Below are 21714 nucleotides of genomic sequence, written 5' to 3' on the forward strand. Positions count from 1 at the left end.
GGACCCAGCGACAGCCCCGCAGGGCACGGAGATAGTTAGGGAGGGAGACACTGCCCTCGTGCGCACCTTCAGTCCCAAGTCCAACTCCTTCAGCGAGCGCCGGATCTCCTGGGTCAGGATGTTCATCCGTTCACATTCCTGGAAGGCGACGACAACAAACGGGGTCTTCTCCTCTGCTTTTGCCACGATCTCCATCATATTGAACGGCTCTGGCAGCTTCTCAAGGATCTCCTCCAGGACTGACCGCACCTGCAAACAACACACCACAGAACTCTTATCTGAACAAAACTGCTGTGGGTAACAGTTCATTAACTTACTAAGATTTTTCTTCTTCTGCCTTCACGTTTTCCTGCCCTTCCTCCTCTGTTACTAATACTCTGTTCTTTCACTAACTGCTCTTAAAAATGATCTTAAAAAGCTGATCTTAAAAAGCTGCAGCTCTCTTTCAGTAGCCAAGAAGGTAAGAGCTGAAGTCACAGAGGCTGTGAAATTCAAGTGTAAAATCCAGGGAGTCAGGAGGAAGACTTTTTTTTTTTTTTTTTTTTTTAACAATTTGTATTTTCAGTAGTTGCCACCATGAATGGCAATGACTGAGCAGCTTCCAGCTGCTGAGGCCGCAGCACGTGGGCAGCTCGTAGCAGCAGGTGCTGGGCCAGAATCGTGCCTCTGCTGCCTTGCACTGATCGGAATCGGTTATTACTGCAGGTCCTCCCCTTGGCCCCCTCCTGGCCTCTAAATTGTCACTGTGGTGTAAACCGTCACTCGCCTTTTCCTCGCGGGAGACGCCCGAGCCTCCCGCAGCATCCGACTCCTTGGGCTGCATCTCCAGCACGGTGCGGAAGAGCTGATCCGAGGTGAGGGTCAGGAAGCCGATCTCGGCGTTGGGGTGCAGCCCGTACAGGTAGGGGCTCTCGGAGGGCAGGTTCTCGTCGATGTACTGGTGGTAACCCTGTGGTGGAGGCAGCAGATATGCACACGAAACACGCGTTTGGCTTCAGCCTTCAGTGTACGTCAGCGCTTTTGGTGGTGCCACTTCACAGCCGGCTGCCCTTGCTTATCCAAGATGGTTTTTACTCACATCTTACCCAAGTTTTTCCCTTACCACTCCAGCCACAGGAATTATTTTTGCAGCAATTCTGTGTGTTTCCATGGGATTGAAACTTTTTTCCCTTCATTCCCCCTTGGTTAGCATGAGGGAACTCTGACTAGTGTGTGTTTATCCAGAGCAGTGGTTTCCCACAGCAAATTGCAATGTTCATCTTTCTTACCTTGTAATCCAGGCTGGGAGGGATCAGAAACCCCGGAGCCAAGTAAACTTCCCCGTCCAGCATCTCCGGCTGCACGTACTCGCTCAGGTACGTCCGGCACAGCCGCCGGTCCCAGTCGTCGGTGATGTGTCCCCCGTACATGATCTCCCCAAAGAGGTACCGGAGATCGTCCCACGGCACCTGCAAGGGGAGCTCACGTGGGTGGCTGTGGGGCCAGGGGTGATGGCACCGGGGTGGCCCGTCCGGCGTCCAGGGAGGTGACAGACCCTGGGGCTGCAGGGGCTCGGTGACAGTGAAGGGGAGCAAGATGGGGACCCTGGGCCTGTCATCCCATCTTTATTCAGATCAACACTGTGGTGTCTGTGAGGGCGGGTGGGAGCAGGACACTCCTCAGGGTGAGACCCCAGCCCCGCTCACTGCACCTTCATTCTCAGGACAGGCTTTGCCTTTTAGGTGGAAAGTAATTTAAAGAAGGTTGATTGTCATAATGTATATTGCGCTGAGGTACAGTCCTTACCATGGGGTTGGCCTCCAGGTAGTTGTAGAGGACGTTGATGGAAATGGTCAGGTCGCCGTTGTTGAAGGGGTAAGGTCTGTTCCAGCCCTGAGCGCCAAACTTGCGCCGCTCGGCCACTACCGCGTGGAAGTAACAGAGTGCAAACAAGATGCATTTGAACTCAATTTCTTTGGTGCTCATCTCTAACGTGTCCTGCAGTGGGAAAAAACGGGAGTGTTGGCACTTGAATGAGAGAATGTCGCGCTCAGCCGTCCCTCTGTTGAAGAAAATGGGCAGGGGGTGGCAAAGGAGACCTGAGTGGTGTTTATTAAAAAAAACCCCAAACAACAACTTTTTTTTTTTTCTTTTTAAAGATTTGCTAGTTGATTAGTTTTTACACTCATTTGTTTATAAAATACGTAGGAATCACACACACGCACACCCTGCTGACAGCCCAGGGAAAGGTGCTGGTGACTCAGCTCCCCGGGTAGGGAACCCTCGGGCAGCTCCGGTCACCTGTAAATCGCATCATGACAAACGGGGGCCCTGGGCACCTCCAGGAGGACGTGCCAGGGGTGGGGGGGCTCCTGGTGCAGTGTCCCTGTCTGCAGTGACAACCCCAAAAGGTGCTCAGCCCATGAAAGCGGAGCCATGGGGATGGGCAGCTGGATGTACGGACCCACAGCAGCCGGCAAGACCCGGCTGTGCGCGGCGTGGCTGCGGTGGGGAGTGCGCGGCGAGGGTACCTGGGTGAAGAGGTCGAGGGCTTTGTGCAGGTTGGCGAACATGCCCGTGGGTGGCTCGTTGGTGATTTTGATGGCGTCTTCCAGCAGCCCCTGCGGGATGATGTGCGCCTCGGGCGTGGGGGCTGGCTCGGCGCTCATGAACACCCGGTAATCCGCGTGGCTGCCCACGCTGTACTGCTCCATTAGCTTCTCCAGCTTCCCCAGCCACCGGGCCACCAGGTGGATGTTCTGCAAGAGGAGCCCTCCTGTCCTGCCTGGCTTGGAGCACAACCTGGGAATCCCTCTGTCCCCCACATTCCCCTGTGGCTCCACAGGGAGCTGGTGCAGCATGACACGGGCTGGGGACGCCCGGCTCAGCTGGGCAGCAAGTGCGGCGAGACGGGGGAGCGGAGCCACTGCCAGCGCTCCCCGAGTGTCACCTCCCAGAGAGCACCTTTGTGTGACCGGGGACACACGCTGGGGAGCCTGGGGAGCCCCTGAGCCGAGCCCAGCGGCTGGCAGGGCTCTGTGTCCTGGCGTGCCCCATGTGCCTGGTTGCCACAGGGCTGTCCCCCCGTCCCCACCCACCTGCAGGATGACCCAGTGCCCCTGTAGAGCCGCCATCTCCAGGGCTCGTTCTGCCACGACTTCCTGGCCCTGCCCCAGTGACACGTTGTGGATCTTCCCGTTTTCAATGGTGAAGTTCAGCTTTTTGCCTGGGGAGAGGAGGAAAGTGCATGAGACACGGTTTTCGTTAGTATGAGCACAAAGCAGGGGCTGCGTGGCTCACACAGCAGCGCTGCGGGGCCCTCGTGCGTGGGTGCCGGCCGGGGATGCAGCGGCTCACCCAGCACCTCCAAGTCTTTCAGCGGGTCAACCCCAGGGGAGAGGATGAAGAACAGGGGTGTGGAGGGGCTGCTCTCCTTGTACGCCTTGAAGAGCTCAACACTCCTTCCTTCCACATACTTGCTGCCCATCTTCTCTTCCACAAAGTTCCTATGGAAAAATGAAACCGTAATGGTGTTAGGAACACGGGCTGGTGCAGTGACATGCAGGGTCTGCCAGGAGAGCCCCGTGCTGCCAGGACCTGATGGCGTAGGTCATCCTGTCGGGCCGCATGCACCGCAGCATGCACAGCTTCTGCAGGGCCGTCTTGCTCTTCCACTCCTTGGGGAACACCTCCTTCTCTGGCAACTCGGACTCCACAAACTTTTTCCATCGCTTTGCTGAGCCCTCAATGTCATTGTCCAAGTTCTTGAATTCTTCCATTTCTGAGAGCACCTTCAGGTCCCACAGAAAGGGGTGAGTCACCCCTGGAGGGACCGGTGGGCTGGGGGTCCCCGTGCACACCAGGGGCCGCACTGGCCTCGCCCCAGCACCGTGGGCAACCGCAAGGACCAACCTTGATGCCGCCCCAGCCCTGGTGCTGCAGGAAATCCACAGGGGACGTGACGCCGGCCTTGGAAGGGAAGCGCAGAAGGAAGTCCAGCTCCACCGGGTTCACTTCTTTCTTGAGTGTCAGGACCTGGTGAGGTGAGCGCAGCGTCATGGCTGCCCCGGCACACGCGGCCTCGGCGCAAGGGGCTACCAACCACCAGCAGCAGCACAGGAGTGAGAGAACAACCTAAACCAGCATAAACTCACATTCAGTACTGAACAACGGCAGCCGCAAACATTGGCAGCTATTACCTGGAAGGCAACCTGGGCCAGGAAGGTGAGTTTGTCTGCCTCGAAGAGTCCCCGTGCGGTGTACATATAGACCGAGTAGGTGATCTCGTCTGTCAGGTTGATCACCCTTTGCTGGATGTTGTCGCTGGGGGCCGTGCACTGAATGGCTTTCTCGAACACCACGTTGAATGCCTGCCGGGAGCCGGGGGGGAAGCTCGGCACCCGCTGCTGGGGGTTCTGCCAGCAGCATCAGTGCTCAGCAGCAAATCTCTGCGATCCCCAGACCCCGTCCTGCCATACAAACCAGGTCCCTCCTCAGTCCAGAGTTACCTTGAGCGAGAACTGGTAGATGGGGTTGATCTTGTTGAGGTCGCTCAGGATGAAGTACAGCAGGGATGCTCGCTCCGCCGCTGGCCTGTAGTTTTCTCTAGCGACGTTGATTTGCGTTTCGGTGACTTTAGCTTCTTTCACCTTGACACACACGAGGGTGGGTGTTCTCCAGCCTCCTGCCACATGCCGAAGCAGCACCCGACCTCCCGCTGCCTGGCAGTGCACAGCACCCAGCCCGCTTACTTTTTCCTCAATTTCTATGGCCGTGCGCTTCGTTATTTCCAGGTTCTCCACCAGTGCCGTGTCCTCCAGGAACTCCCCACCGGCAGCGGACAGCCGGGCGAGCAGGGAGTCCTCCAGCTCCTTCAGCTTGATCTTGAACTCGTTCTGGCTCTTGGTGAGGTTTGCCTACACCACCAGGGCCCCAGAGAGACACGTGTCACTCACGAGACCACGGTGACACTGGCAGCAGTCACCATGCCCTGACAAGCACCATGCACCAGACTGTAGCGTCAGCCATGCTGCCAGCTTTATCTTCTCTTAGTCAAACATTCTCCCCTTAAGTGCAGCCCCAGACAACACACCGAGGTACCTGTCAGCTGAGCTCCGCATCTCAGAGAAACCAGCCAAGTTTCTCATGCTGTGACCAGAGCACCAATGCCAGAGGAGGGGGACACGGGTCGGGCCATCACCCGCGGGGCAAAGCACGAAACCGTGGCCCCGCAGCCGCCACGGAGACCTGGGCTCCGGCTGAGCGGCAGCGGGCACGGGGACAGGGGGTTGTTCTGCGCTGCCCCCCAAGCCGGGCTCCTACCTTCAGGGACTCCAGGTCCGGCCGCTCTTTGGCCACCACGGCTGCCAGGAGCTGGTCCTCCAGACCCTCCCGCGTCACCAAGAAGTTGATCAGGGTGCACTGAGCCTGCACCTCTGGCTTGTAGTGAGGGTTGAAGTATTTGGTGTGCAGAATCAGGCGGAAGCGTGGGTGATATTCCACTTCTTTATCTCCTATCTTAATGTATCTGTTCAGTTAATTAAACAAATTGATTTCTGTACACTTGGCAGTAACTCATCACAGATGCAAAGGGACATAAATAGACATTTTAGAGGGTGGCAGTGGCTGCTCGGAGCAAGCGAAGCTCCTCAGCACCAGAGAACAGGGGGTGCTGACCTGCCCTTCTTGATGGTGTTCCTGCCCAGCAGGTGATCCAGCACCGGCTCGATCGACTCGCCGACGTCCTCGATCAGCAGCGTCTGTCCCTCGGAAACCGCCCGCTCGATGGTGTCCAGGTAGCTGTGGCCGAGGGGAGGGAGATGCGGCGCGGGGCGAGCGCGTGCCCGGCCGCTGCGCCCGTGGGACCCCGCGGAGCCCCCACTGGGGGGTGTCCCCGCAGTGCCGCTGCCGCAGGGCCGCGGCTGCCCCGTCCTGCAGAGCCCGTGTCCCTCCACTGGTGGGTCCAGCCCGAGCCCGCGGCCCTGCGCGCTGACCCACCTGCGCTGGCCCAGGCGGATGGCCCGCAGATCCTCCCCGTATTTGTTCTTGATCCACTTGATGCCCTGGAGCTGGGCGTCCACGACCAGGGGCCACCGCTCGGTGTTGCAGAGGATGGTGGCGTTCTCGATGGATGTGCGGTCGCTGGGCAGCCCCTGGTTGCTCCAGGTGGCCACGTCGGCGGCGTCGGTGAGGAGGGTGAGGGGGTCCAGCTCCGGCGTGGTGGGGATGGGCACCTGGGGGGGGTGTTGGGTGCCTGCCTGTGAGCAGCAGGAGCCCCTCGAAGCCCCTCGGTGCTGCGGCCGAGGGGGAAGGAGCCCGGGCAACCCCGGCCACTCACCGCCAGCTCCCTGAGGAAGGGGACCCAGTCCTTCTCCAGCAGCTCCGTCCGGTACTTCTTGGTGAAGTAGCCGACATAAGACACGAAGGCGGAGATCAGCAGCACGTCCCCACACACCGTGTTCTCCTGCTGTCTGAGCATCTCCACCGACTCGGCCCAGCGGACGTTCTCAGATGCCAGGCCCCCAATGAGCCTGGGGGTCAGAGATGGCGGCTGTTGCGGTGCCACCACTCTCCGTGCGGTGCTGGGGACCGGCCGTGATGCCCCAGGTCATCGTCACCAACAGCTGTTGGGATGCACGCCACTCTGCGCGGTACCTGTTTGCCAGCGTGATGACTCTGTTGGTCGCATCAGCCTCCTGCTGACATTTGAGTTTTTCAGCCGTAGCTTTCTGAAAATCTGCTGTGAGAGCTGCCAGGTTGGCATTCAGGTCCTTCAAAAGAACACATGCACGGTTACTTCCCACAGCAGCGCAGCCGCGCTGAGCTGCCAGGCCCAGAGGGAGCTCTGCAGCAGCTCTCGCACCTGGGCACCAGCTTACATGAATTATAAGAATCTTTCTCGCTCATTTTTGGCCAGGACCCACAGCTGAATTGCTGGTGGCTGATGGAGGTCACAGCGGGCGCCAGCCAAGCTGAGCAGCGGCTGGCTCCGGCAGCCAGCCTGGCCGGGGCTGCGAGGGGGGACACACACTTACCGCAATTTTGTTTTTAATGCGAGTGAGTTTTTCTTGTGCCTCGGCCAGCTCGGCGTTGGCCTCCACGAGCGCCAGCCGCTTGGGCTCCACCTCGCAGTACACCTCGTAGAACCGGACAATGTTCAGGCACCAGGAGCACAGACCTGCGGCGGCCGTTGACTTGGACATGATGAACTCTGGATCGAAACTGGGGTCGGACTGGTAGGGCCTGGGGCGGGAGAACACGCCGCGCTGGACACTGTGCCACGGCTGCTGGCGGCCCCGTCTTGCTCCTCGCGGGCTCGGGCTGCCAGCGGTGACCCCAGTGCTGCCCCTCGAGCCCCCTGGGCCGGGTCAGGGTCTCTCCCAGCCCCTGGCATGGGGCAGCCCCATGGAGCCACCATGGACTCACTGGAACGCCTTCAGACAGGCCTCGGGGATGTGCTCCTTGTCAAACTTCTTTAAGGCATCAAGGAAAGCATCTACTTTTCCCATCATAACTTTTGCTGCCTTCCAGCTCTTGTCCTTCGGTATCTTGCCATTGGGGGCCGTCAGCACCATCACAGCTGCCGTCACGTTCACCACGGCTTGGGGCGGGGACCCGAAGGACTTCAGCTCCGTCAGGTTGTTCTGGGAAGGGACCGCGGGGCGCTGAGCATGCCAGCACCAGCCAGGGACCCGCCTCCCCCCGAGGGGTCGCCCACCTTGTTGAGGGTGTCGAGGGCCTCCTGGGCAGCCACCAGCGCCGGCTCCGCCTTGGCCAGGTCGGTCTCGCAGGCTTGCTGCTTCTCGGTCACCACCTGGGGGGACGAGGGAGCGGGCCTGGGTGAGCGGCCGGAGCTGATGGAGCTCGTGCTGCCCCGTCCCGCGTTGGGCCCCGGTGTTGGGCTCTGGCTCAGCACCACGCACCGTGTTGATGGCCTGGACCTTCAGCTCCTCCTCGTCAGCGATGGCTTTCTCCTTGCTGACCTTCTGTGTCTCAACGCCTACCACATGGATCAGTTTATCCGCGTCCTCGTTCTTCTGCTTCAGCTCTGTCTCCTGGACTGCCAGCTTGGCTTTCAGGTCATCCACCTTGATGGGGGAGAAACGGAGCAGGTCAGAAGGTTGATCCTAACGAGCCCTCCCGGCCACCGCGACTGTCCTCGGAGACACGCCTCCTCTCATCCCCCCACGGGACCCGCTGCTGGCGCGATGCACAAGTGACACTGCGGACAGGTACCTGCGATGTCGTGCTCTGCAGCTTCGTCAGCCCCTTCTCCAGCCTCTCGATCTTGGCAGTGAGCTCACTCCGTTTTTTTGACAGCAGGTTTTGGTAGAGCTTTATCTGCTCCAGGAAAGTCTTTGGTGTGGTGTAGTTGTAGCGTCTCTCCATGGACAGGTACATCTTTGACATCTCCTTCACGCTGGTGTGGACGTGGGCCATGAACTGGCTGATGGAGACCTTGACCTCGGGCTGCCCCGGAACAGACCATGAGCCGCGGTGCCGGTGCCGGGGCAGAACCAAGCCTGTCACAGCGCTGGTTCTGCATCCAGCCACAGGGGCTGGGGGGCAAATGCTGCTTTTCATTGAACAGCGCAGGGCGGGTTTGGAGAAACGTTGCTGATCATGGCACTAGAGATGCCGGCTCTTACGCCCAGCTCTGGTTCTCCTGGCCCTAATCCCTCAGGTTAACTTGGGCTGCACTGAGGCAAAGCTGATGCTTCCAGGTTGTTATTTGTGGTGGTGTCTTAAGGACAAAGGGGCGATGAGGACAGGTTTGTCCCCAGGTGCAGGGCTGCAGGCTGTGACACCAGAGCTCCCCCCGGCCCGGCCCCGCTCACTGCCCCCAACCCCGGCACGTGGCCCTGGGGAGCAGCAGAGCTGCAGGTTGTTCCCGGAGCAGCCGGTGCCCCCGGCTCCCCGGACGGGGCTGGACACAGTGTGGCAGGCAGCACCCTGGGTCTCGCTCACCTCGATGTCCCCCGTTTCCTCCAGGAACCGGCTGCTGACGGACACCAGCGCGTCCTCCGGCCACTCGTGGAACCAGTCGATGGCCGTGCAGTTGACCACGGCAGGGAACCTCCGCGCCCGCACCCGCAGGGTGGAGCCCACGGGGGAGAAGCAGAGGATGACCTAGGCCAGAGTGTCACACGTCACCGTGCAAGGAAACCACGGTGTGTCTGTCCTGTCTGCAAACAGGCTTTGGAGGGGAGAAGCCAGGAGCACTGACAAAACCCCCTCCTGGGTGAACACTCACCTTTAACTGACGCCTGACTTTGTCTATAAATACTTTCCAGCAGTTTTCCCTTGTATCTGGCAATCCAAGGAACTTCACTGCGGTCCTCATGGCACCGATAATTTCTTCCACCTCATCATCCTGAAAGAGCCCTGGTACCTCCCCGGATGCCAAGAAATCATTGATTAGGACCAGGAACGATTCTTCAGCAACCTGGGAGTCTGTCATCAGGAACACAGTGGGGAGGTTCTTCACGGCTGCTTTGATGTACTGGGCGGCGAGGTCCAGCTGGATGGGAGAGAGAAACCGTCACCCCCAGAGCTGGTCCCCGATGTGCCGGGTTCGGCTCAGCCCGGGGCCCCACGGGGCAGGACTCAGGGGGTCAGAAAACACCTTTGAGCGCATCAGACGGAGCACAGACACAGCGAGCAGAGCAGAGCCCGCGCTCCCACCGCTCCGTGCCGCCCTGGGGCCGGGACGAGGCTGCGCTCACCTTCAGATCTGGGATGCTGTAGCCTTTCCTCAGCGTAATCTGGAACACGTTCAGGTTGCTGATGAACGCTGCCAGCCGCGCCAGGCTCTGCTTCCCACTGCCTCCCACCCCCACCAGCAGCGCGTTGCCCTGGGGGGACTCTAAGATCCGACTAATTCTGCAAATATGAGACACTGCGTCTTCAAAGAGCACCTGGAGAAAACAGGAGGGGAAGGTTTGACAACCTGAATCACAGCAGGAAAAGCAGCAAATGCCCCACGAGGTACAAACCCAAGGAATCGATGTTGCAGCCGTTGCTGCCGCAGCACTCACCAGGCTCATGGCCGCGTTCACCTCGTTGTAGCCGTCCAGGGCCTCCCCCAGCAGCTTGCTCAGCGCCGGCCAGCTCAGCACCGGCAGGTACTTGGGATCGCCCAGGCCCTGGGCGAAGTGGAAGTAGATGTTGGGCTTGGCAAACACCAGCTCTTCACCAAGTTCCTGGGAGAGGCAAAGGCAGATGTGGGGCTCAGCTGTGGGGCTCAGCTGTGGGGCAATGCAGCAGCACCACCATCGGGCACTCTCTCGTTTTCCAGCACAACTTACACCAAAGAACTTTTGGCAGGTGTCCACCAGTGTCCTCCCAAAGGTTGTTTGATCCTTTTCATCGACGAGCTTGTCTCCGTACACCCTCTCGGCTTCGTGGAGCCAGAGACGCACCAAGTCCACGGGAGTTTTCAGGCACTCGGGAGTGGAGAACAAGAGGCCCTGACAAACACAAACCCCTCAGGCCTTGGGAGTTTATTTTACTGCTGCTCAGAGCTGAGTTTAAAGGTTGGCTTTGGGAAGAGGCCGTAGTAATGTACAGGGACATGGTGCACTGCAGGATGTGTGACAGAGGAGTGAAAGGGATGAGGATGTTTTAGAGGAACAAGCCCTCCTGCTACCTGGAAGATGTTGGAGAGGTCACGGAGGTTGAAGATGTAGTGGAACTTGATGGCTGTTGGCAAGAAGATGGATGCGACCTTCTGGTGCAGAGCTGCGGGCAGGGAACGGGGGTGAGTGGGCGGGCAGGTCCCCTGAGACCACGGCAGCCCTGGCGGGGTCCCCAAACCTGGCGTGGCCTCCCCCGTCACCGTGGGCAGGTAGGACAAGCCCCAGGTTTTAGTTGGACCATTTCCAGGGACTCACCCAGCGCTGCTGCTACCAGCTGCGGCTGCAGCTTCTGCACAGGTGGCGGCATCTTCTGCAGCTGCAGGTGCTGGGCGAGGATGGTGCTGTACACCATCAGCAGAGCCTCCTGCCCGGGGAAGCTCACGGCGAAGACACAGAAATGGCGCTGCAGAAAGGAGCAAAAATTCAGGTGGGAGTTTTGCCCCCAGGGGCTGATGCAGGCAGCCGGCACCACGAGGTGCCCCACCCCGTCCCACCGCACCACATCCCACATCCATCCCATTCTGTCCCACCCCACCCCAGCCCCTCCGGGCTCTGGTCCCAGGAGAAGGCACGCGCAGAACACAGCCCCGGCCCCTGCGTACCTGTAGCCTGGTGTCGATGGTGAAGGACCCCGCGGTTGGGTTCATGCAGGCCACGTACTGGCAGTTGTGAACATCCTTCAGGGTCAGTTTGGTCCTGTCGTACCTGCGCAGGGACCGGCACCGTGATGCTTTCCCCGGGGCCGGGTTCCTCCCGGCGGGCTGTGCCCGCCCCGGCCCCGCCGAGCTCCGTCCGCTCCGGTGAGGCTGTGTGGGGCCCTTCCCGCGCCCCACGGCCAGAGCTGGCCCCACACCCCCGTGGCAGCCGGCACTCACTTGTCACCTCCCTCCCTTCCCAAACAAGCCCCCCCGCCGCCTGCCCTGCTGGGAATGGGGACCCCCCGGCGCTGGGGCTGTTTGCCTTGGCCGGGTTTGGAGTCACCAGGAGAGAGTTTTCCTGTTACTCTGCCAAAGTCTCCCTGCAGCTCCGGGATGCGCAGGTCGGGGAACCACCAGCTCAGCTGCACCAGCAGCGCGGCCGGGACGGCACAGGTGCCAGCACGGGTCTGCCGGGCAGGAGTCACCGCGCCCCCATGGCGGGGGCCACCGGGCGGGCACCTACCAGTGCCCGTGGTCCATGTGCTGCCGGATGAGCGTGTGCGGTGCCACGGTGCCGTACTTGTCCACCTCCGGCATGTTCATGTCGTCGATGAAGTAGATGAGCCTCCTGGTCCCGGGCGGGCCGTAGTTCCGCCCCGATTTCTTCTCCAGGGGCTTCTCCAGGACGGCTGTGGTGAGAGGGGCAGGTGGGCAGGGGCAGAGGCCGGGGCCGCGCCGGGGCCGGGGGGCACAGCCCGGGCCAGCCTTACCCTGCAACATGGCCGAGGTGGTGTAGAAGTTAAAGGGCACGAACTGCACGAAGTATTCGTCTGTGCTGAGCGCTTCCAGCTTGTCCCGCATCATGACCGACTTTCCCGTCCCCGCATTCCCCACCAGCATCACCGGCCGCCGCTTCTCCATCAGCAGGTCCATGAAGTAGCGCACGCGGGTGGTCTCTGCCGTGTGCACCATGGAGGCCTGGGGAGACCACGCGTTGGTGCCGGGGCTCGCCGGTCGCTGCCGGAGCCGACGTGTGCGGGCAGAGCTGGGATCTCCCGGCAGAGCAGGGGCAGCGCGCCAAGCCCCTGCCTGGTGTTCCCAGCAGTGCCAGCTGGTCTAACGGAAGATGCTCTCTCTCCAAACAAACCTGGTCCCTCTCTAAAGCAAAAGGGTCTTGGGTGCTTGGTTATTCTAAAGACTTTCTGACCAAAATGAGTTATTAAAAGAGAACAATATGGCACAGCTCCTGGAACTGTCCCCAGTGTCTTTGTTCAGCCAGCACATGGGCCAGATTCAGCCGCGGCACCTCTCCCTTTCCCTGACATCTTTCACATGACCCCGCTCCCTCAGGACAGCATTTCAAAAGATGTGCAAATAGAGTTTCAAAGGACATTTTTGCATTCAGGCAATAGATAGCTCTTTCATGAGAATCTGCAAAGCCACAGGCTAATCTGAAACTAAAAGAGAAGAGTTGCAACTCGCAGCTCTTGCTGGGGTTTCCGCGGGGTGAAGCAGAACCACCGAAAGCCGTGGGGTTTGCCGGGTGCCGCCAGCCGCATCCCTGCACCGCGGTCCTGCCCGGCCTGGCGGGGGGGAGCCCCGTGACCAACCGCAGCACAAACACAAAGCTTGTGGGAAATACCTGTAAAGGGACTTCAGGATCGAGTTCGAATTTTGGCACTTTTTCAGTCCAGGGCATGAATTTCCTTGTTTCTGGATCAATGTAATAGTCAAAGATTGTCCCCTGAGCAGGATACTTGACAGTTTTAAACTCGCTCACCCACCACTTGCTGAATTCCAGGCGGTAATCCGTGAGCTGGGGGGAACCAAACACAGAAAACCTCAGAAACCAGCCAACGTGGTTGCTTTAGTATTTTCCCAAGGGATGCAGCCGTGGGACGGAGCTGTGCAGGAGGCTCTGGGGCCTGGGCAGCCATACCTGGTCCTGGAACATGGCCCCGCCGAAGGCCCAGGTGCAGGCGAAGACAAAATAGAGCTCATAGAGGTCCCGGGGCGAGTCCGGTGGGACAGTCTGGGGCGTCAGGAGACACTCCAGCAGGTACAGCACCATGTGGATCACCGTCACCTCGGGGACCGGGGTGATCGTCTTGAATCCCTTCTTGACCTTCTCCAGGCACACCGGCAGGTACTTGTCAAACAGGAGCATCAGACTGGCCCTCTCGGACTGCACTGTCCTCGTGTCAACCCAGCTGGTCACGATGCTGCGGGAGGGGTGGGCAGGGCTGCGGGTGAGCACATGGGCCAGTGCCCTGCCCACCCCAGCCCACCCCGTCCCGTCCCACCCATCTCCCTCCCCGGGCTCACGGGTTCCAGCCCAGGTCGGCAGGGTTGATGTAGAGGATTCCTGCCCGGGACACGGTGGCCGGCGTGGCAGTCCGCAGGTGGCTGATCTCAAAGAGGAGCCGCATGGTGGGGTTGAGGGGAATGCGCTCGTTGCTGGCCAAGGTGAGGATCTGGGGAAGCAGCTCGTCACGGGGGATGCCCTGATCCTTGGGCCCAGGCGTGAACGCAAGCTGATCACCCTGAGTTAACGAGTGAGCAAAGCTCCTGGGGTGTGATGGCACCGACCTTGTTGTCATCCATGACCGTGTTCAGGGACTCGATCCACATGGGGTCAATGTCTCCATCAAGGATGATCCACTTGGGCCCCTTATGTGTGATGTTGGCCAGGTCACGCATCGCTGTAGAGAACAGACCTGCCCCATAGAGAGACACCGGTTTGTCCTTGGCAGCTCTCGCCACTCACGGCAGGTTTGCTGAGGGATGCGCAGAACTGGTGCTTTCCTGAAACGTGTTCCTCATCCCTCACAGTCCAGTAAAAAGCCCCAGGGAAAGATCTTCCCACTCCACCACCACATCAAAGTGTTTATAGATTCATATTTTATGAAGGTATTTGCCCATGTGGCAGCCGCTGCTGGAGGATGGTTTGTTCCAGGTCCCACCCGCACACGTGTCGGTGTCTCACCATCCTTCCACTCCCGCGTGGCTGGATGAATAACCCCGAACAGCTCATCGCAGGTCACAGCCTTTGGGTCGAGGTCCACAGTGACGGGTCTCCGCTTCATGATCTGGTACGTCTTGTTGAGCGACTTCAGCACCTGTGGAGATGGGATCGGTGCAGCCCTGCCCACAGCGGGAACCCGGAGTCGCTCGGGGGCCTCCGGATGTTCTCAGCCGGGGCAGGAGGGGACCCCGTGTCCTCGGGGACAGTTTGGCCACTACCTGGGACTTGCCGCAGCCAGTGTTGCCAATGACAAAGACGGAGTGTCTGACTTGCAGCAGCTCCTCCAGCTGCACCACCTTCAGCACGAAGCTCTCCTCCGCCTGCAGCTTCAGCTCCACAATGGCCTGCTTGATGATCTGCAGGGACAGTGGTGCTGAGCGCCGGCAGCCGGCACAGCCCCGGCAACACCGCAAGCCGGGCCGGCCGCCTCCAGCCACGCCGCATGGACCTGCCGGGGCGGGGATGCTGCTGGCGCTGGTGCCGCGCTTGAGCTCGCACCTTCTCAAAGTTAAGGTCCCTCTTCCTGGGGACGTCCAGGGCTGGGAACAGGTCTCCAATCAGCCCCATGAACACGGGCAAGTCGTCTGTTACGATCTTGGGGATGTTGAAGTCTCGTAAAGCTCTCATCAGGACTTGATCCTCGGCACGGCCAGGGTCCCCCCTCTTCAAGGAGCCGGCTACCACCAGCACAGACTTGATAGCCCGCAGACCCCAGTCATAGTGGTCCTGCCAACAGGGAGCAAAGTGTCATGACTCCATCTTGGTGAGGGAGGACAGCTTTAAACAACGATGGAGAGGAACAAATGAACTCTTTCATCTGAAAGAACCTTGCAATATTGCTAAATTACCTGTTTAGATAGCAGCTCTTTGCAGAGTGTATACAGAGTAATGAACTTTCTTGCTAGAAGTTTAGCATCCATAAATCCTTCCGCAACAAGCATGATTTCACAGATCAGCTCAAAGTCGGGGACGACCATGGCGCAGGGTCTGGAGCGGAGCAGCGGTGGGTGAGCAGGGCTGGGATACACATCCGTGCACCCTCACGGGTGTTACATGGCGGTAACCGCCGCAACCACCACCGGTCACACACCAACCCAGCTGCCCGCAGGTACCTGAACAGAGCTTTTAAATTCTCAGGCAGTTCTGTCCGGCCAGCGTAGCCGGGGTTCATGGTGATGAACAGCCCAACTGACGGGACCAGGGTGATCTTCTCTCCAAGGAAATCAAACGTTTTCTTCTTGGCGCGAATTGCATCTTGAATACACTTCACCTGACAGGAGGGGGGGTCAGTGCCGGCAGCCCCGCGGGTCCCTGCCCGCGCCCCTGGCTCACCTGCACCCCCACCCGCGGACACCCAGCACAGAGGGTGGTCTCGCCCTCGGCGGTGCTGGAAATACCACCAAGAGCTGCCCGAAGCCACAGCAGTGTGGCAACCCCAGGTCAGGAGAGCTGGCATTAAATCAGCTTCTGCCCAGGCACCGCGACGCCCTGTCCTTGGCAACGGCAGAGCCAGCGGGCGGTGACAGGTCACCGGGACGGGGCAGGGCTGGGCTGTGAGGTATTGAACATGCCCAAAGCTCCTGCACAGCTGCACTTTCATCTGCCTCCCAGCATGACTCGGTGGAAATAACAGCAGCAAACTGCCCCTTTGAGAGTCAGATTTAACTGAGCCAACGTTCAGGACACGGACTGGGAACACTGAGCGGCTCGTCCCCCCATGGCCCCCAAGCTGCAGCTGGTTCCCCACGGACAGCACGCACCTGCACCGCGATCACGGACAGAACCTCCACCGCGATGCGGTTGAACTCGTCGAAGCAGCCCCAGGCACCAGTCTGAGCCAGCCCCTTGTAGATGTTGCCACAGGACTGGGGACAAAGCACCAGGACGGCATCAGCCACCGCGCAGCGGCACGGGGCTGCACCGGGGGCTGGTGAGGAGCCCGAGCACAGGGAGCTGCTCGTGCTTTGATGAGCTGTTTCCTGGGAAATGCTCGGTGGTGTTAAAGCCCCCAGGCTCCCCAGGACACGAGCTGGCCAGGGCACGGTGGGGGTGAGCGGGACAGGGTGACACCAGGGCTGGACCCGCAGTGTTCTCTCCAGCTGCCGAGCAGGGAGGGGAGCATGGCTCCAGGGCATCGGTGCTGGCGCTGCCGCCGAGCACGGGGGTTGCATGCTCAGTGCTGCCTCCCAAAAGAGGGTCCCCCACATCTTGGCAGCCACCCCTTCATGCTACCATCCCACTCCCCACCTTGTAGTCCATCTGCTCGGAGCAATTGAAGACGTAGACCATCATTCCTATGGCACGGCCCAGGTCCTTGGTGGTCTCCGTTTTCCCAGTGCCCGCGGGGCCGGCGGGGGCCCCCCCCATGTAGAGGTGCAGGGACTGCGTCAGGGTGATGTAGCACCTGCCACGGGAGGATGCCGGGGCTGAGCGGTGCCGGCAGCGTGGCACGGCCCCGGCGCGGGCAGCGGGGGTGCGGGAGCCCAGCCCCTACCGATCGGTCAGCGGGGTGATGACAAGCCGGGGCGTGTTCCCCAGGTACTCGTACGAGTACTGCAGCTGTGCGTCGCAGATGTTGGCGTAGCAGTGCTTCTTGCCATCATCCCAGCGGTGCCGCAGCTGGGACTGCCAGGTGAAGGCCTGGGCGCTCTCCACCTGCGGAGCAGCGGCTGCGGTGGGCGGGCTGGCACCAGCACTGCCCGCCCCGACCCACGGGACAGCCACCTCCCGCACCGGCATTGGGACTATTTGTCACCTCCGGACACAAGGACAGCGTGCAAACAGGTCCCAGCGTGATGCTGGGGTGGGCAAGGACCATCCCGCTCGTGCCCACCAACCGCGGCGCACAGCCATGCACCAAACATCACGGCAGGAACCAGCAAAACTGCTCCTGGCTCTGGCTTTGCACGAGACCCAGCCTCATATTGCCTGACCCGGTCGTGCTGTCACCTCCTTGGCTCACACACACCCCTAACACCCCATGTGTGGTTTCCTCACGCAATTGGGATACTTTGAAAATATTGGAAAATAATAAAATAACAGGAAATCTGTGCTCAGAAGTATCGAGAAACAAAGCAGTAACAATCTTATCCTGTAATGAATACCTTTGCAAGGATCATTTTGGCCACAACATCCCTGGCGTGGACGTCGATGGTACAGATTGTCATGATCTTCATCCTGTCTCCAGCACTCAGGTTGCCAATGAGCAGTGAAATCAGCGTGTTTAGCTGGGTGATCTGAGAAGCGAAAGAAACGAAGACAAAAATGGCTTCATCCTTTGCCCATCTCCTGGTGAGCCCCGGCCTGGACCTCACCGCTTCGGGGCAGAGGGGCTGCAGGATCGAGGGACACCAACCTGCTTTTTGTTGTAGTCCTTTATGGCGTTCTCGTAGCCTTCCTCCAGCTTTGAGAAGGCCATGCCCACCTCGGTGGTCCACCAGATCTGGGTGCACGTCAGGGCAACCTGCAGCAAACCACAGGGACAAAACGTGGCCACAAAGGGAAATGCAGTGTCCCCAAGGGCTCGGCGAGCCACCGGCCCGCCCGACCGTGCCGCAACTCCCACCTGTGCCGGGTAGTCGAACACCCACTGCTCCCGCGCCTTCTCCTCGTAGGTGGCCAGGGCCTCGGGGATGAGGCTGCGCAGCGTGGAGCGCATGCTGGCCAGGACGTGGTTCAGCCAGACCTCCACCTGCAGAGACGCGGCCAGCGCGGCTGAGCCGGCAGCTCCCGCCCGGGGCAGCCACGTTTGCCCCGCACGTCCTGACCCGCTGTGCGACAGACCCGGCCCTTGGCCCCGCGGGGACCCACGCCGGGTGTGGAGCCTGGGCTGAGGGTGACACAGCCCGGGGGGCTGCGAGGCTGGAGGGGTTTATGTGACCCTGGCACTGCACCAGTGCTGTTCTACACCTGTGAGGCAGAGCCTATTTCTATAGAGTGTGGGTTTGGTTTTAGTTGTTTGGTTTTTGGCTGCAAGCCTTCCCGATCGCATTTTAAAACCGCTGTCAGGCTGTTAGTGCGCAACAAGCCGAAGGTTCATCCCCGTCCTGAACCTGCCCCTGTGCGGGGCCCGGCTGACCTGGCCAGACAAGTCACAGTCTGCGTCGAAGGGCACGTACTCCTCGTCACTGCTGAACATCCCCAGGGCAGCCTTCCGGGGCTTTTTGTCTGCACCCATCTTGAACTTCAGTTTAGCCAGACTGTCGAACAGCTTTGACAGATGCCGGGACACCTGAGGACGGTGGCAGCGGTCAGGGACCATGTCTGTGCAGGGGTGGGTGGGTTAACCCCCGCACGGCTCTCCGGGTGGTACCAGAGACACTGTTCTGCCTCACAGGATGAAAAGCATTTTAAAACTGTTTGAACAAGCATGCAAGAGACACAGGACTTGCCTCCGTGCCTTACACACAGCTCATACCTCAAGTGGCTCATTCCCATTAGATAAAATATCAAGCAGGTCTGCAGAGGAAACAAAGTAGAATCTGGGGAAAGCCAGTCTCTTGGTCTCCAGGTATTCAGCCAAAGCCTTCTCACAGACCGCCAATCTAACAGAAATCAAAGAAAATACCTGCAGTTAACCCCCCTGCACGTTAGCTTTTACTCTTTGCCACATCCTTGTCATTTTGAGACAAATGTCACTTTGGAGAAATCAAACTCTTCTTTTGGCCCTAGACCAGCCAGTGGAAGTGTCACAACTCCAGCCTCACCTTTTCTGCAGCTCTTCCAGCTTGTTGTAGAGACCGGGCTTGTTTGTAGCTTCGATCACTTTGGGAGTTTTTACTGCATCGGCCATTATTTCCTGCAAGAGGAAAAATGCTTCAGCTCTACCTGAACTGGCTGTGAGCTGTCAGGGGTGTGGGGGGTGACGGGCTTCGCACTTTGAATTCTTCATCGATGGTATCAAAAAGCTTTGACTCCTCCGGCAGCTGACTGCGGATGTCTTCGGAGCCGATGAAGATGCTTTCCAGGTGACTCCATGTCCTCTGCAGCTCAAACCAGATGTTGATAACGGAGTCGGTGGTTGACAGCTTCTGCTGCCAGCTCGACACCTCCTGAAGGAAGAAGGCCAGGTACTTGGAGGTCATCATGTTCTGCAGCTGCGTCTGGTGGTCCTCCAGCGTCTCAATCAGCTCCTCGTCTGACTTGAGCAGCATGATGCCAGTCCTGGCGTGCGTCTCGTGCTCAAACTCCATCATTGCCCATGTGGCGTCCAGGCTGTTCAGCACCTGCAGACGGGTGTGAGAAATGAGGTGGACTGGTGCCGAGTCCCAGCTCCCACAGAAAGGCGAGAGGGACGTCTCCTCCAGAGCACGGGCTCCCTGGCTGCCCCGGAGCAGGAACATGAGCAGCAGCAGCCGCAGAGCTGCGTCGGAGCAGGGCTCTCAGCACAGCAGGATAGGAACTGAGCCCCATTTACCTTCTCCATTCCTGACTCTTTTATGGCTTTGTCCACGATGCCAGAAACCTCATCCTCAAACTTGTGCAGGTTCAGCTGCAGCAGTTCCGCAAGGGTTGTGTCCTCAGACATCGTGAAGTTCACCTGCAGCAGAACTGGCACCATCAGGGCACGGACTCCCCTCGGCGGAGAGGCAGCCCTGCGGCTGAGCCAAACAAGTCATTAACACCCATGTTTAAAGACCCTACACAGATATTTGTGTACGGCCATCTTTTAAAGCAGATTGCACGCTTTTGCCCCGCTGGATGCAAATCTTGGGAGCCTCTCGACTCAGGGGTTGGAGCCAGGGAGGGCGGGAGGGTGGGAGCACCTTGGTTGCCTTCATGAGCTCCTGCCAGTGCCGGTCCCTGATGGCCGGGTTCTGCAGATCGTTCACAGCACGCAGGGACGTTATCATGTTCTTCACGCTGTTGTCCAGCCCAGTGTATGCATCCCAGCTCCTCATCTCCTTATCCAAGCTCCGAATGTCTTTAGCAAATTTCTTACAGTCAATATCCATCTGCTCAACATTGATCTCCTTCCACCTGGTGGTCTTCCAGTCATCAATACTTGTGTTAACCTGAATTCAGGAATACATTTTCATGGAACACATAATCAGCAGAGGCGTTCCTGCGCAGGGTGACGAGCAGGGTGCCCATCACCCGCACACTCCGTGCCCCCGCGCTGGCTGAGCAGCCCCCGCACCAGCGCTGTGAAACTGCCCCGCGTCTCGTCCCACCTCTCACAGCAACAAGGCTCTCGGAGGAGCTACAACCGCTCTGCACCTTCGGCAAAGCCACGAGGCCCAGCCCGGCACAGCGCGGCAGCCTGTTCCCCACCCTCCAGCCCCTCTGGCCCCCGCACTGGCTCGCGCTGCTGCACGTACCAGGACAATCATGTCCCAGAGCTGCTTCAGCAGGCACACCTCCCTGCGGCACACTTTGAGCTGCTTGTATTTTGGGACCGACACTTCGAAGAGCTTGGCTGACTGGCACAGGGCTGCCAAGTCACTCTCCATGGCGGCGACATTCTTCTGTTGCTGATCGGGGACAAAGAAAAGGTCTCAGCCCAGGACTGAGTGCCAGGGACGTGTCTCCTGCCCCAGCGTGGTGGGGATGGCAGAGCCGCTGCTGCAGGGCCGGACCCTCCATGTCGGGCTGGGAACCAGAGCTGGACCAGCTGCCCCCCACAAGACCCCTGCGTGCCCCCCAGTGCACAGGGCTGGGGCAGCCTGGCAGTGCCGGTGGGGACAGCGGGGACCTGGCGTCCTCCCCTTCCTTACCTTTTTCAAGGACTTGTAGGGCTCTGGCGCAGCGTACAAAAACGGGGCTTTTTCCCGGAACACCTCCCGGAAGGCGAGCTGCCGAACCTGCGCGGGGGGACGGGGTCAGGGGGGCAGCGGGGGCAGCGGGGTCTGCCCAGAGCTTGTCCCTGTGTGCAGGGCGGGCACCTCGAACTGCCGGCACTTCTTGTGGATGACGTTGACCTCGTTGGCTTGCAGGGGAGCCGCGTTCTGCTTGGCGCGCAGGGCGAGCTTCTTGGTACCGTCCCAGCGCTCGGGCAGCTCCTGCAGCGAGCACCGCACAGCATGGGCAGCCTGGCCCAGGACTCCCCCGGCCCCTCACCCCACGCAGCTCACCTGGAGCTGCAGGTGGATCTCCTCCGGCATCTCATCTCCGTAAGTGCTGAGCAGGGCAATCGTCTCCTTCAGGGGCCCAAACATGTTGTCAGTCACCGCCTGCCTGTCCTTCACCCTCATCAGGTGTCCCATCACCTCCACCAGCCCGTCGTAGTCTCTCTCCTGCAGAGGTTTACTCAAGCCGACATTTGCCTCTCGGATGAAATCCTCCAGCTCTTGGAGACTGCAAGGGAGGTGGCAGTGTCACCGGGTGTCCCCGAGGGGGCTCACAGCCGCCCCCCTACTCGCTGGGGGCTCACTCTGCAGAGCACGGCCCAGAGACTCACCCCCACAGGGGTGCCCGGCAGCTCTGTCCGTGCCCC

The 21714-nt window shown here is 59.9% G+C and overlaps 1 protein-coding gene across 3 annotated transcripts in view; it reads right to left on the reverse strand.

The window, feature by feature from the left end:
• DNAH17 (dynein axonemal heavy chain 17) overlaps window positions 1-21714 on the reverse strand; it is a 30594-nt gene that overhangs the window by 1832 nt on the left and 7048 nt on the right. For 2 of the 3 annotated variants that reach the window (XM_065647511.1, XM_065647512.1), the window contains exons 21-77: window positions 21353-21575; window positions 21164-21280; window positions 20996-21082; window positions 20600-20752; window positions 20045-20293; window positions 19696-19818; window positions 19157-19504; window positions 18986-19077; window positions 18697-18823; window positions 18358-18510; window positions 17845-17970; window positions 17635-17742; window positions 17384-17515; window positions 16774-16934; window positions 16527-16683; window positions 16040-16144; window positions 15392-15549; window positions 15128-15266; window positions 14778-15005; window positions 14498-14635; window positions 14241-14373; window positions 13844-13971; window positions 13580-13728; window positions 13194-13476; window positions 12897-13070; window positions 12025-12232; window positions 11778-11943; window positions 11219-11321; window positions 10872-11019; window positions 10628-10719; window positions 10287-10448; window positions 10017-10181; window positions 9705-9896; window positions 9233-9499; window positions 8947-9108; window positions 8215-8448; window positions 7902-8066; window positions 7697-7792; window positions 7405-7622; window positions 7014-7221; window positions 6634-6749; window positions 6317-6509; window positions 5977-6212; window positions 5656-5778; window positions 5302-5506; window positions 4731-4895; window positions 4488-4628; window positions 4179-4349; window positions 3892-4014; window positions 3577-3770; window positions 3337-3485; window positions 3078-3205; window positions 2511-2738; window positions 1786-1977; window positions 1269-1448; window positions 767-949; window positions 67-249 (exon numbers count right to left, since the gene is read on the reverse strand). In XM_065647511.1, coding sequence (XP_065503583.1) covers window positions 67-249; window positions 767-949; window positions 1269-1448; window positions 1786-1977; window positions 2511-2738; window positions 3078-3205; window positions 3337-3485; window positions 3577-3770; window positions 3892-4014; window positions 4179-4349; window positions 4488-4628; window positions 4731-4895; window positions 5302-5506; window positions 5656-5778; window positions 5977-6212; window positions 6317-6509; window positions 6634-6749; window positions 7014-7221; window positions 7405-7622; window positions 7697-7792; window positions 7902-8066; window positions 8215-8448; window positions 8947-9108; window positions 9233-9499; window positions 9705-9896; window positions 10017-10181; window positions 10287-10448; window positions 10628-10719; window positions 10872-11019; window positions 11219-11321; window positions 11778-11943; window positions 12025-12232; window positions 12897-13070; window positions 13194-13476; window positions 13580-13728; window positions 13844-13971; window positions 14241-14373; window positions 14498-14635; window positions 14778-15005; window positions 15128-15266; window positions 15392-15549; window positions 16040-16144; window positions 16527-16683; window positions 16774-16934; window positions 17384-17515; window positions 17635-17742; window positions 17845-17970; window positions 18358-18510; window positions 18697-18823; window positions 18986-19077; window positions 19157-19504; window positions 19696-19818; window positions 20045-20293; window positions 20600-20752; window positions 20996-21082; window positions 21164-21280; window positions 21353-21575 — 9487 coding nt within the window. Of the gene's footprint in view, window positions 1-66; window positions 250-766; window positions 950-1268; window positions 1449-1785; window positions 1978-2510; window positions 2739-3077; window positions 3206-3336; window positions 3486-3576; window positions 3771-3891; window positions 4015-4178; window positions 4350-4487; window positions 4629-4730; window positions 4896-5301; window positions 5507-5655; window positions 5779-5976; window positions 6213-6316; window positions 6510-6633; window positions 6750-7013; window positions 7222-7404; window positions 7623-7696; window positions 7793-7901; window positions 8067-8214; window positions 8449-8946; window positions 9109-9232; window positions 9500-9704; window positions 9897-10016; window positions 10182-10286; window positions 10449-10627; window positions 10720-10871; window positions 11020-11218; window positions 11322-11777; window positions 11944-12024; window positions 12233-12896; window positions 13071-13193; window positions 13477-13579; window positions 13729-13843; window positions 14000-14223; window positions 14374-14497; window positions 14636-14777; window positions 15006-15127; window positions 15267-15391; window positions 15550-16039; window positions 16145-16526; window positions 16684-16773; window positions 16935-17383; window positions 17516-17634; window positions 17743-17844; window positions 17971-18357; window positions 18511-18696; window positions 18824-18985; window positions 19078-19156; window positions 19505-19695; window positions 19819-20044; window positions 20294-20599; window positions 20753-20995; window positions 21083-21163; window positions 21281-21352; window positions 21576-21714 lie in introns of all 3 variants that reach the window. The other variant, XM_065647514.1, reaches the window with a different exon arrangement.

The sequence above is a fragment of the Caloenas nicobarica genome, chromosome 18 (assembly GCF_036013445.1).
Source record: "Caloenas nicobarica isolate bCalNic1 chromosome 18, bCalNic1.hap1, whole genome shotgun sequence".
In the NCBI taxonomy this organism is placed as follows: domain Eukaryota; kingdom Metazoa; phylum Chordata; class Aves; order Columbiformes; family Columbidae; genus Caloenas; species Caloenas nicobarica.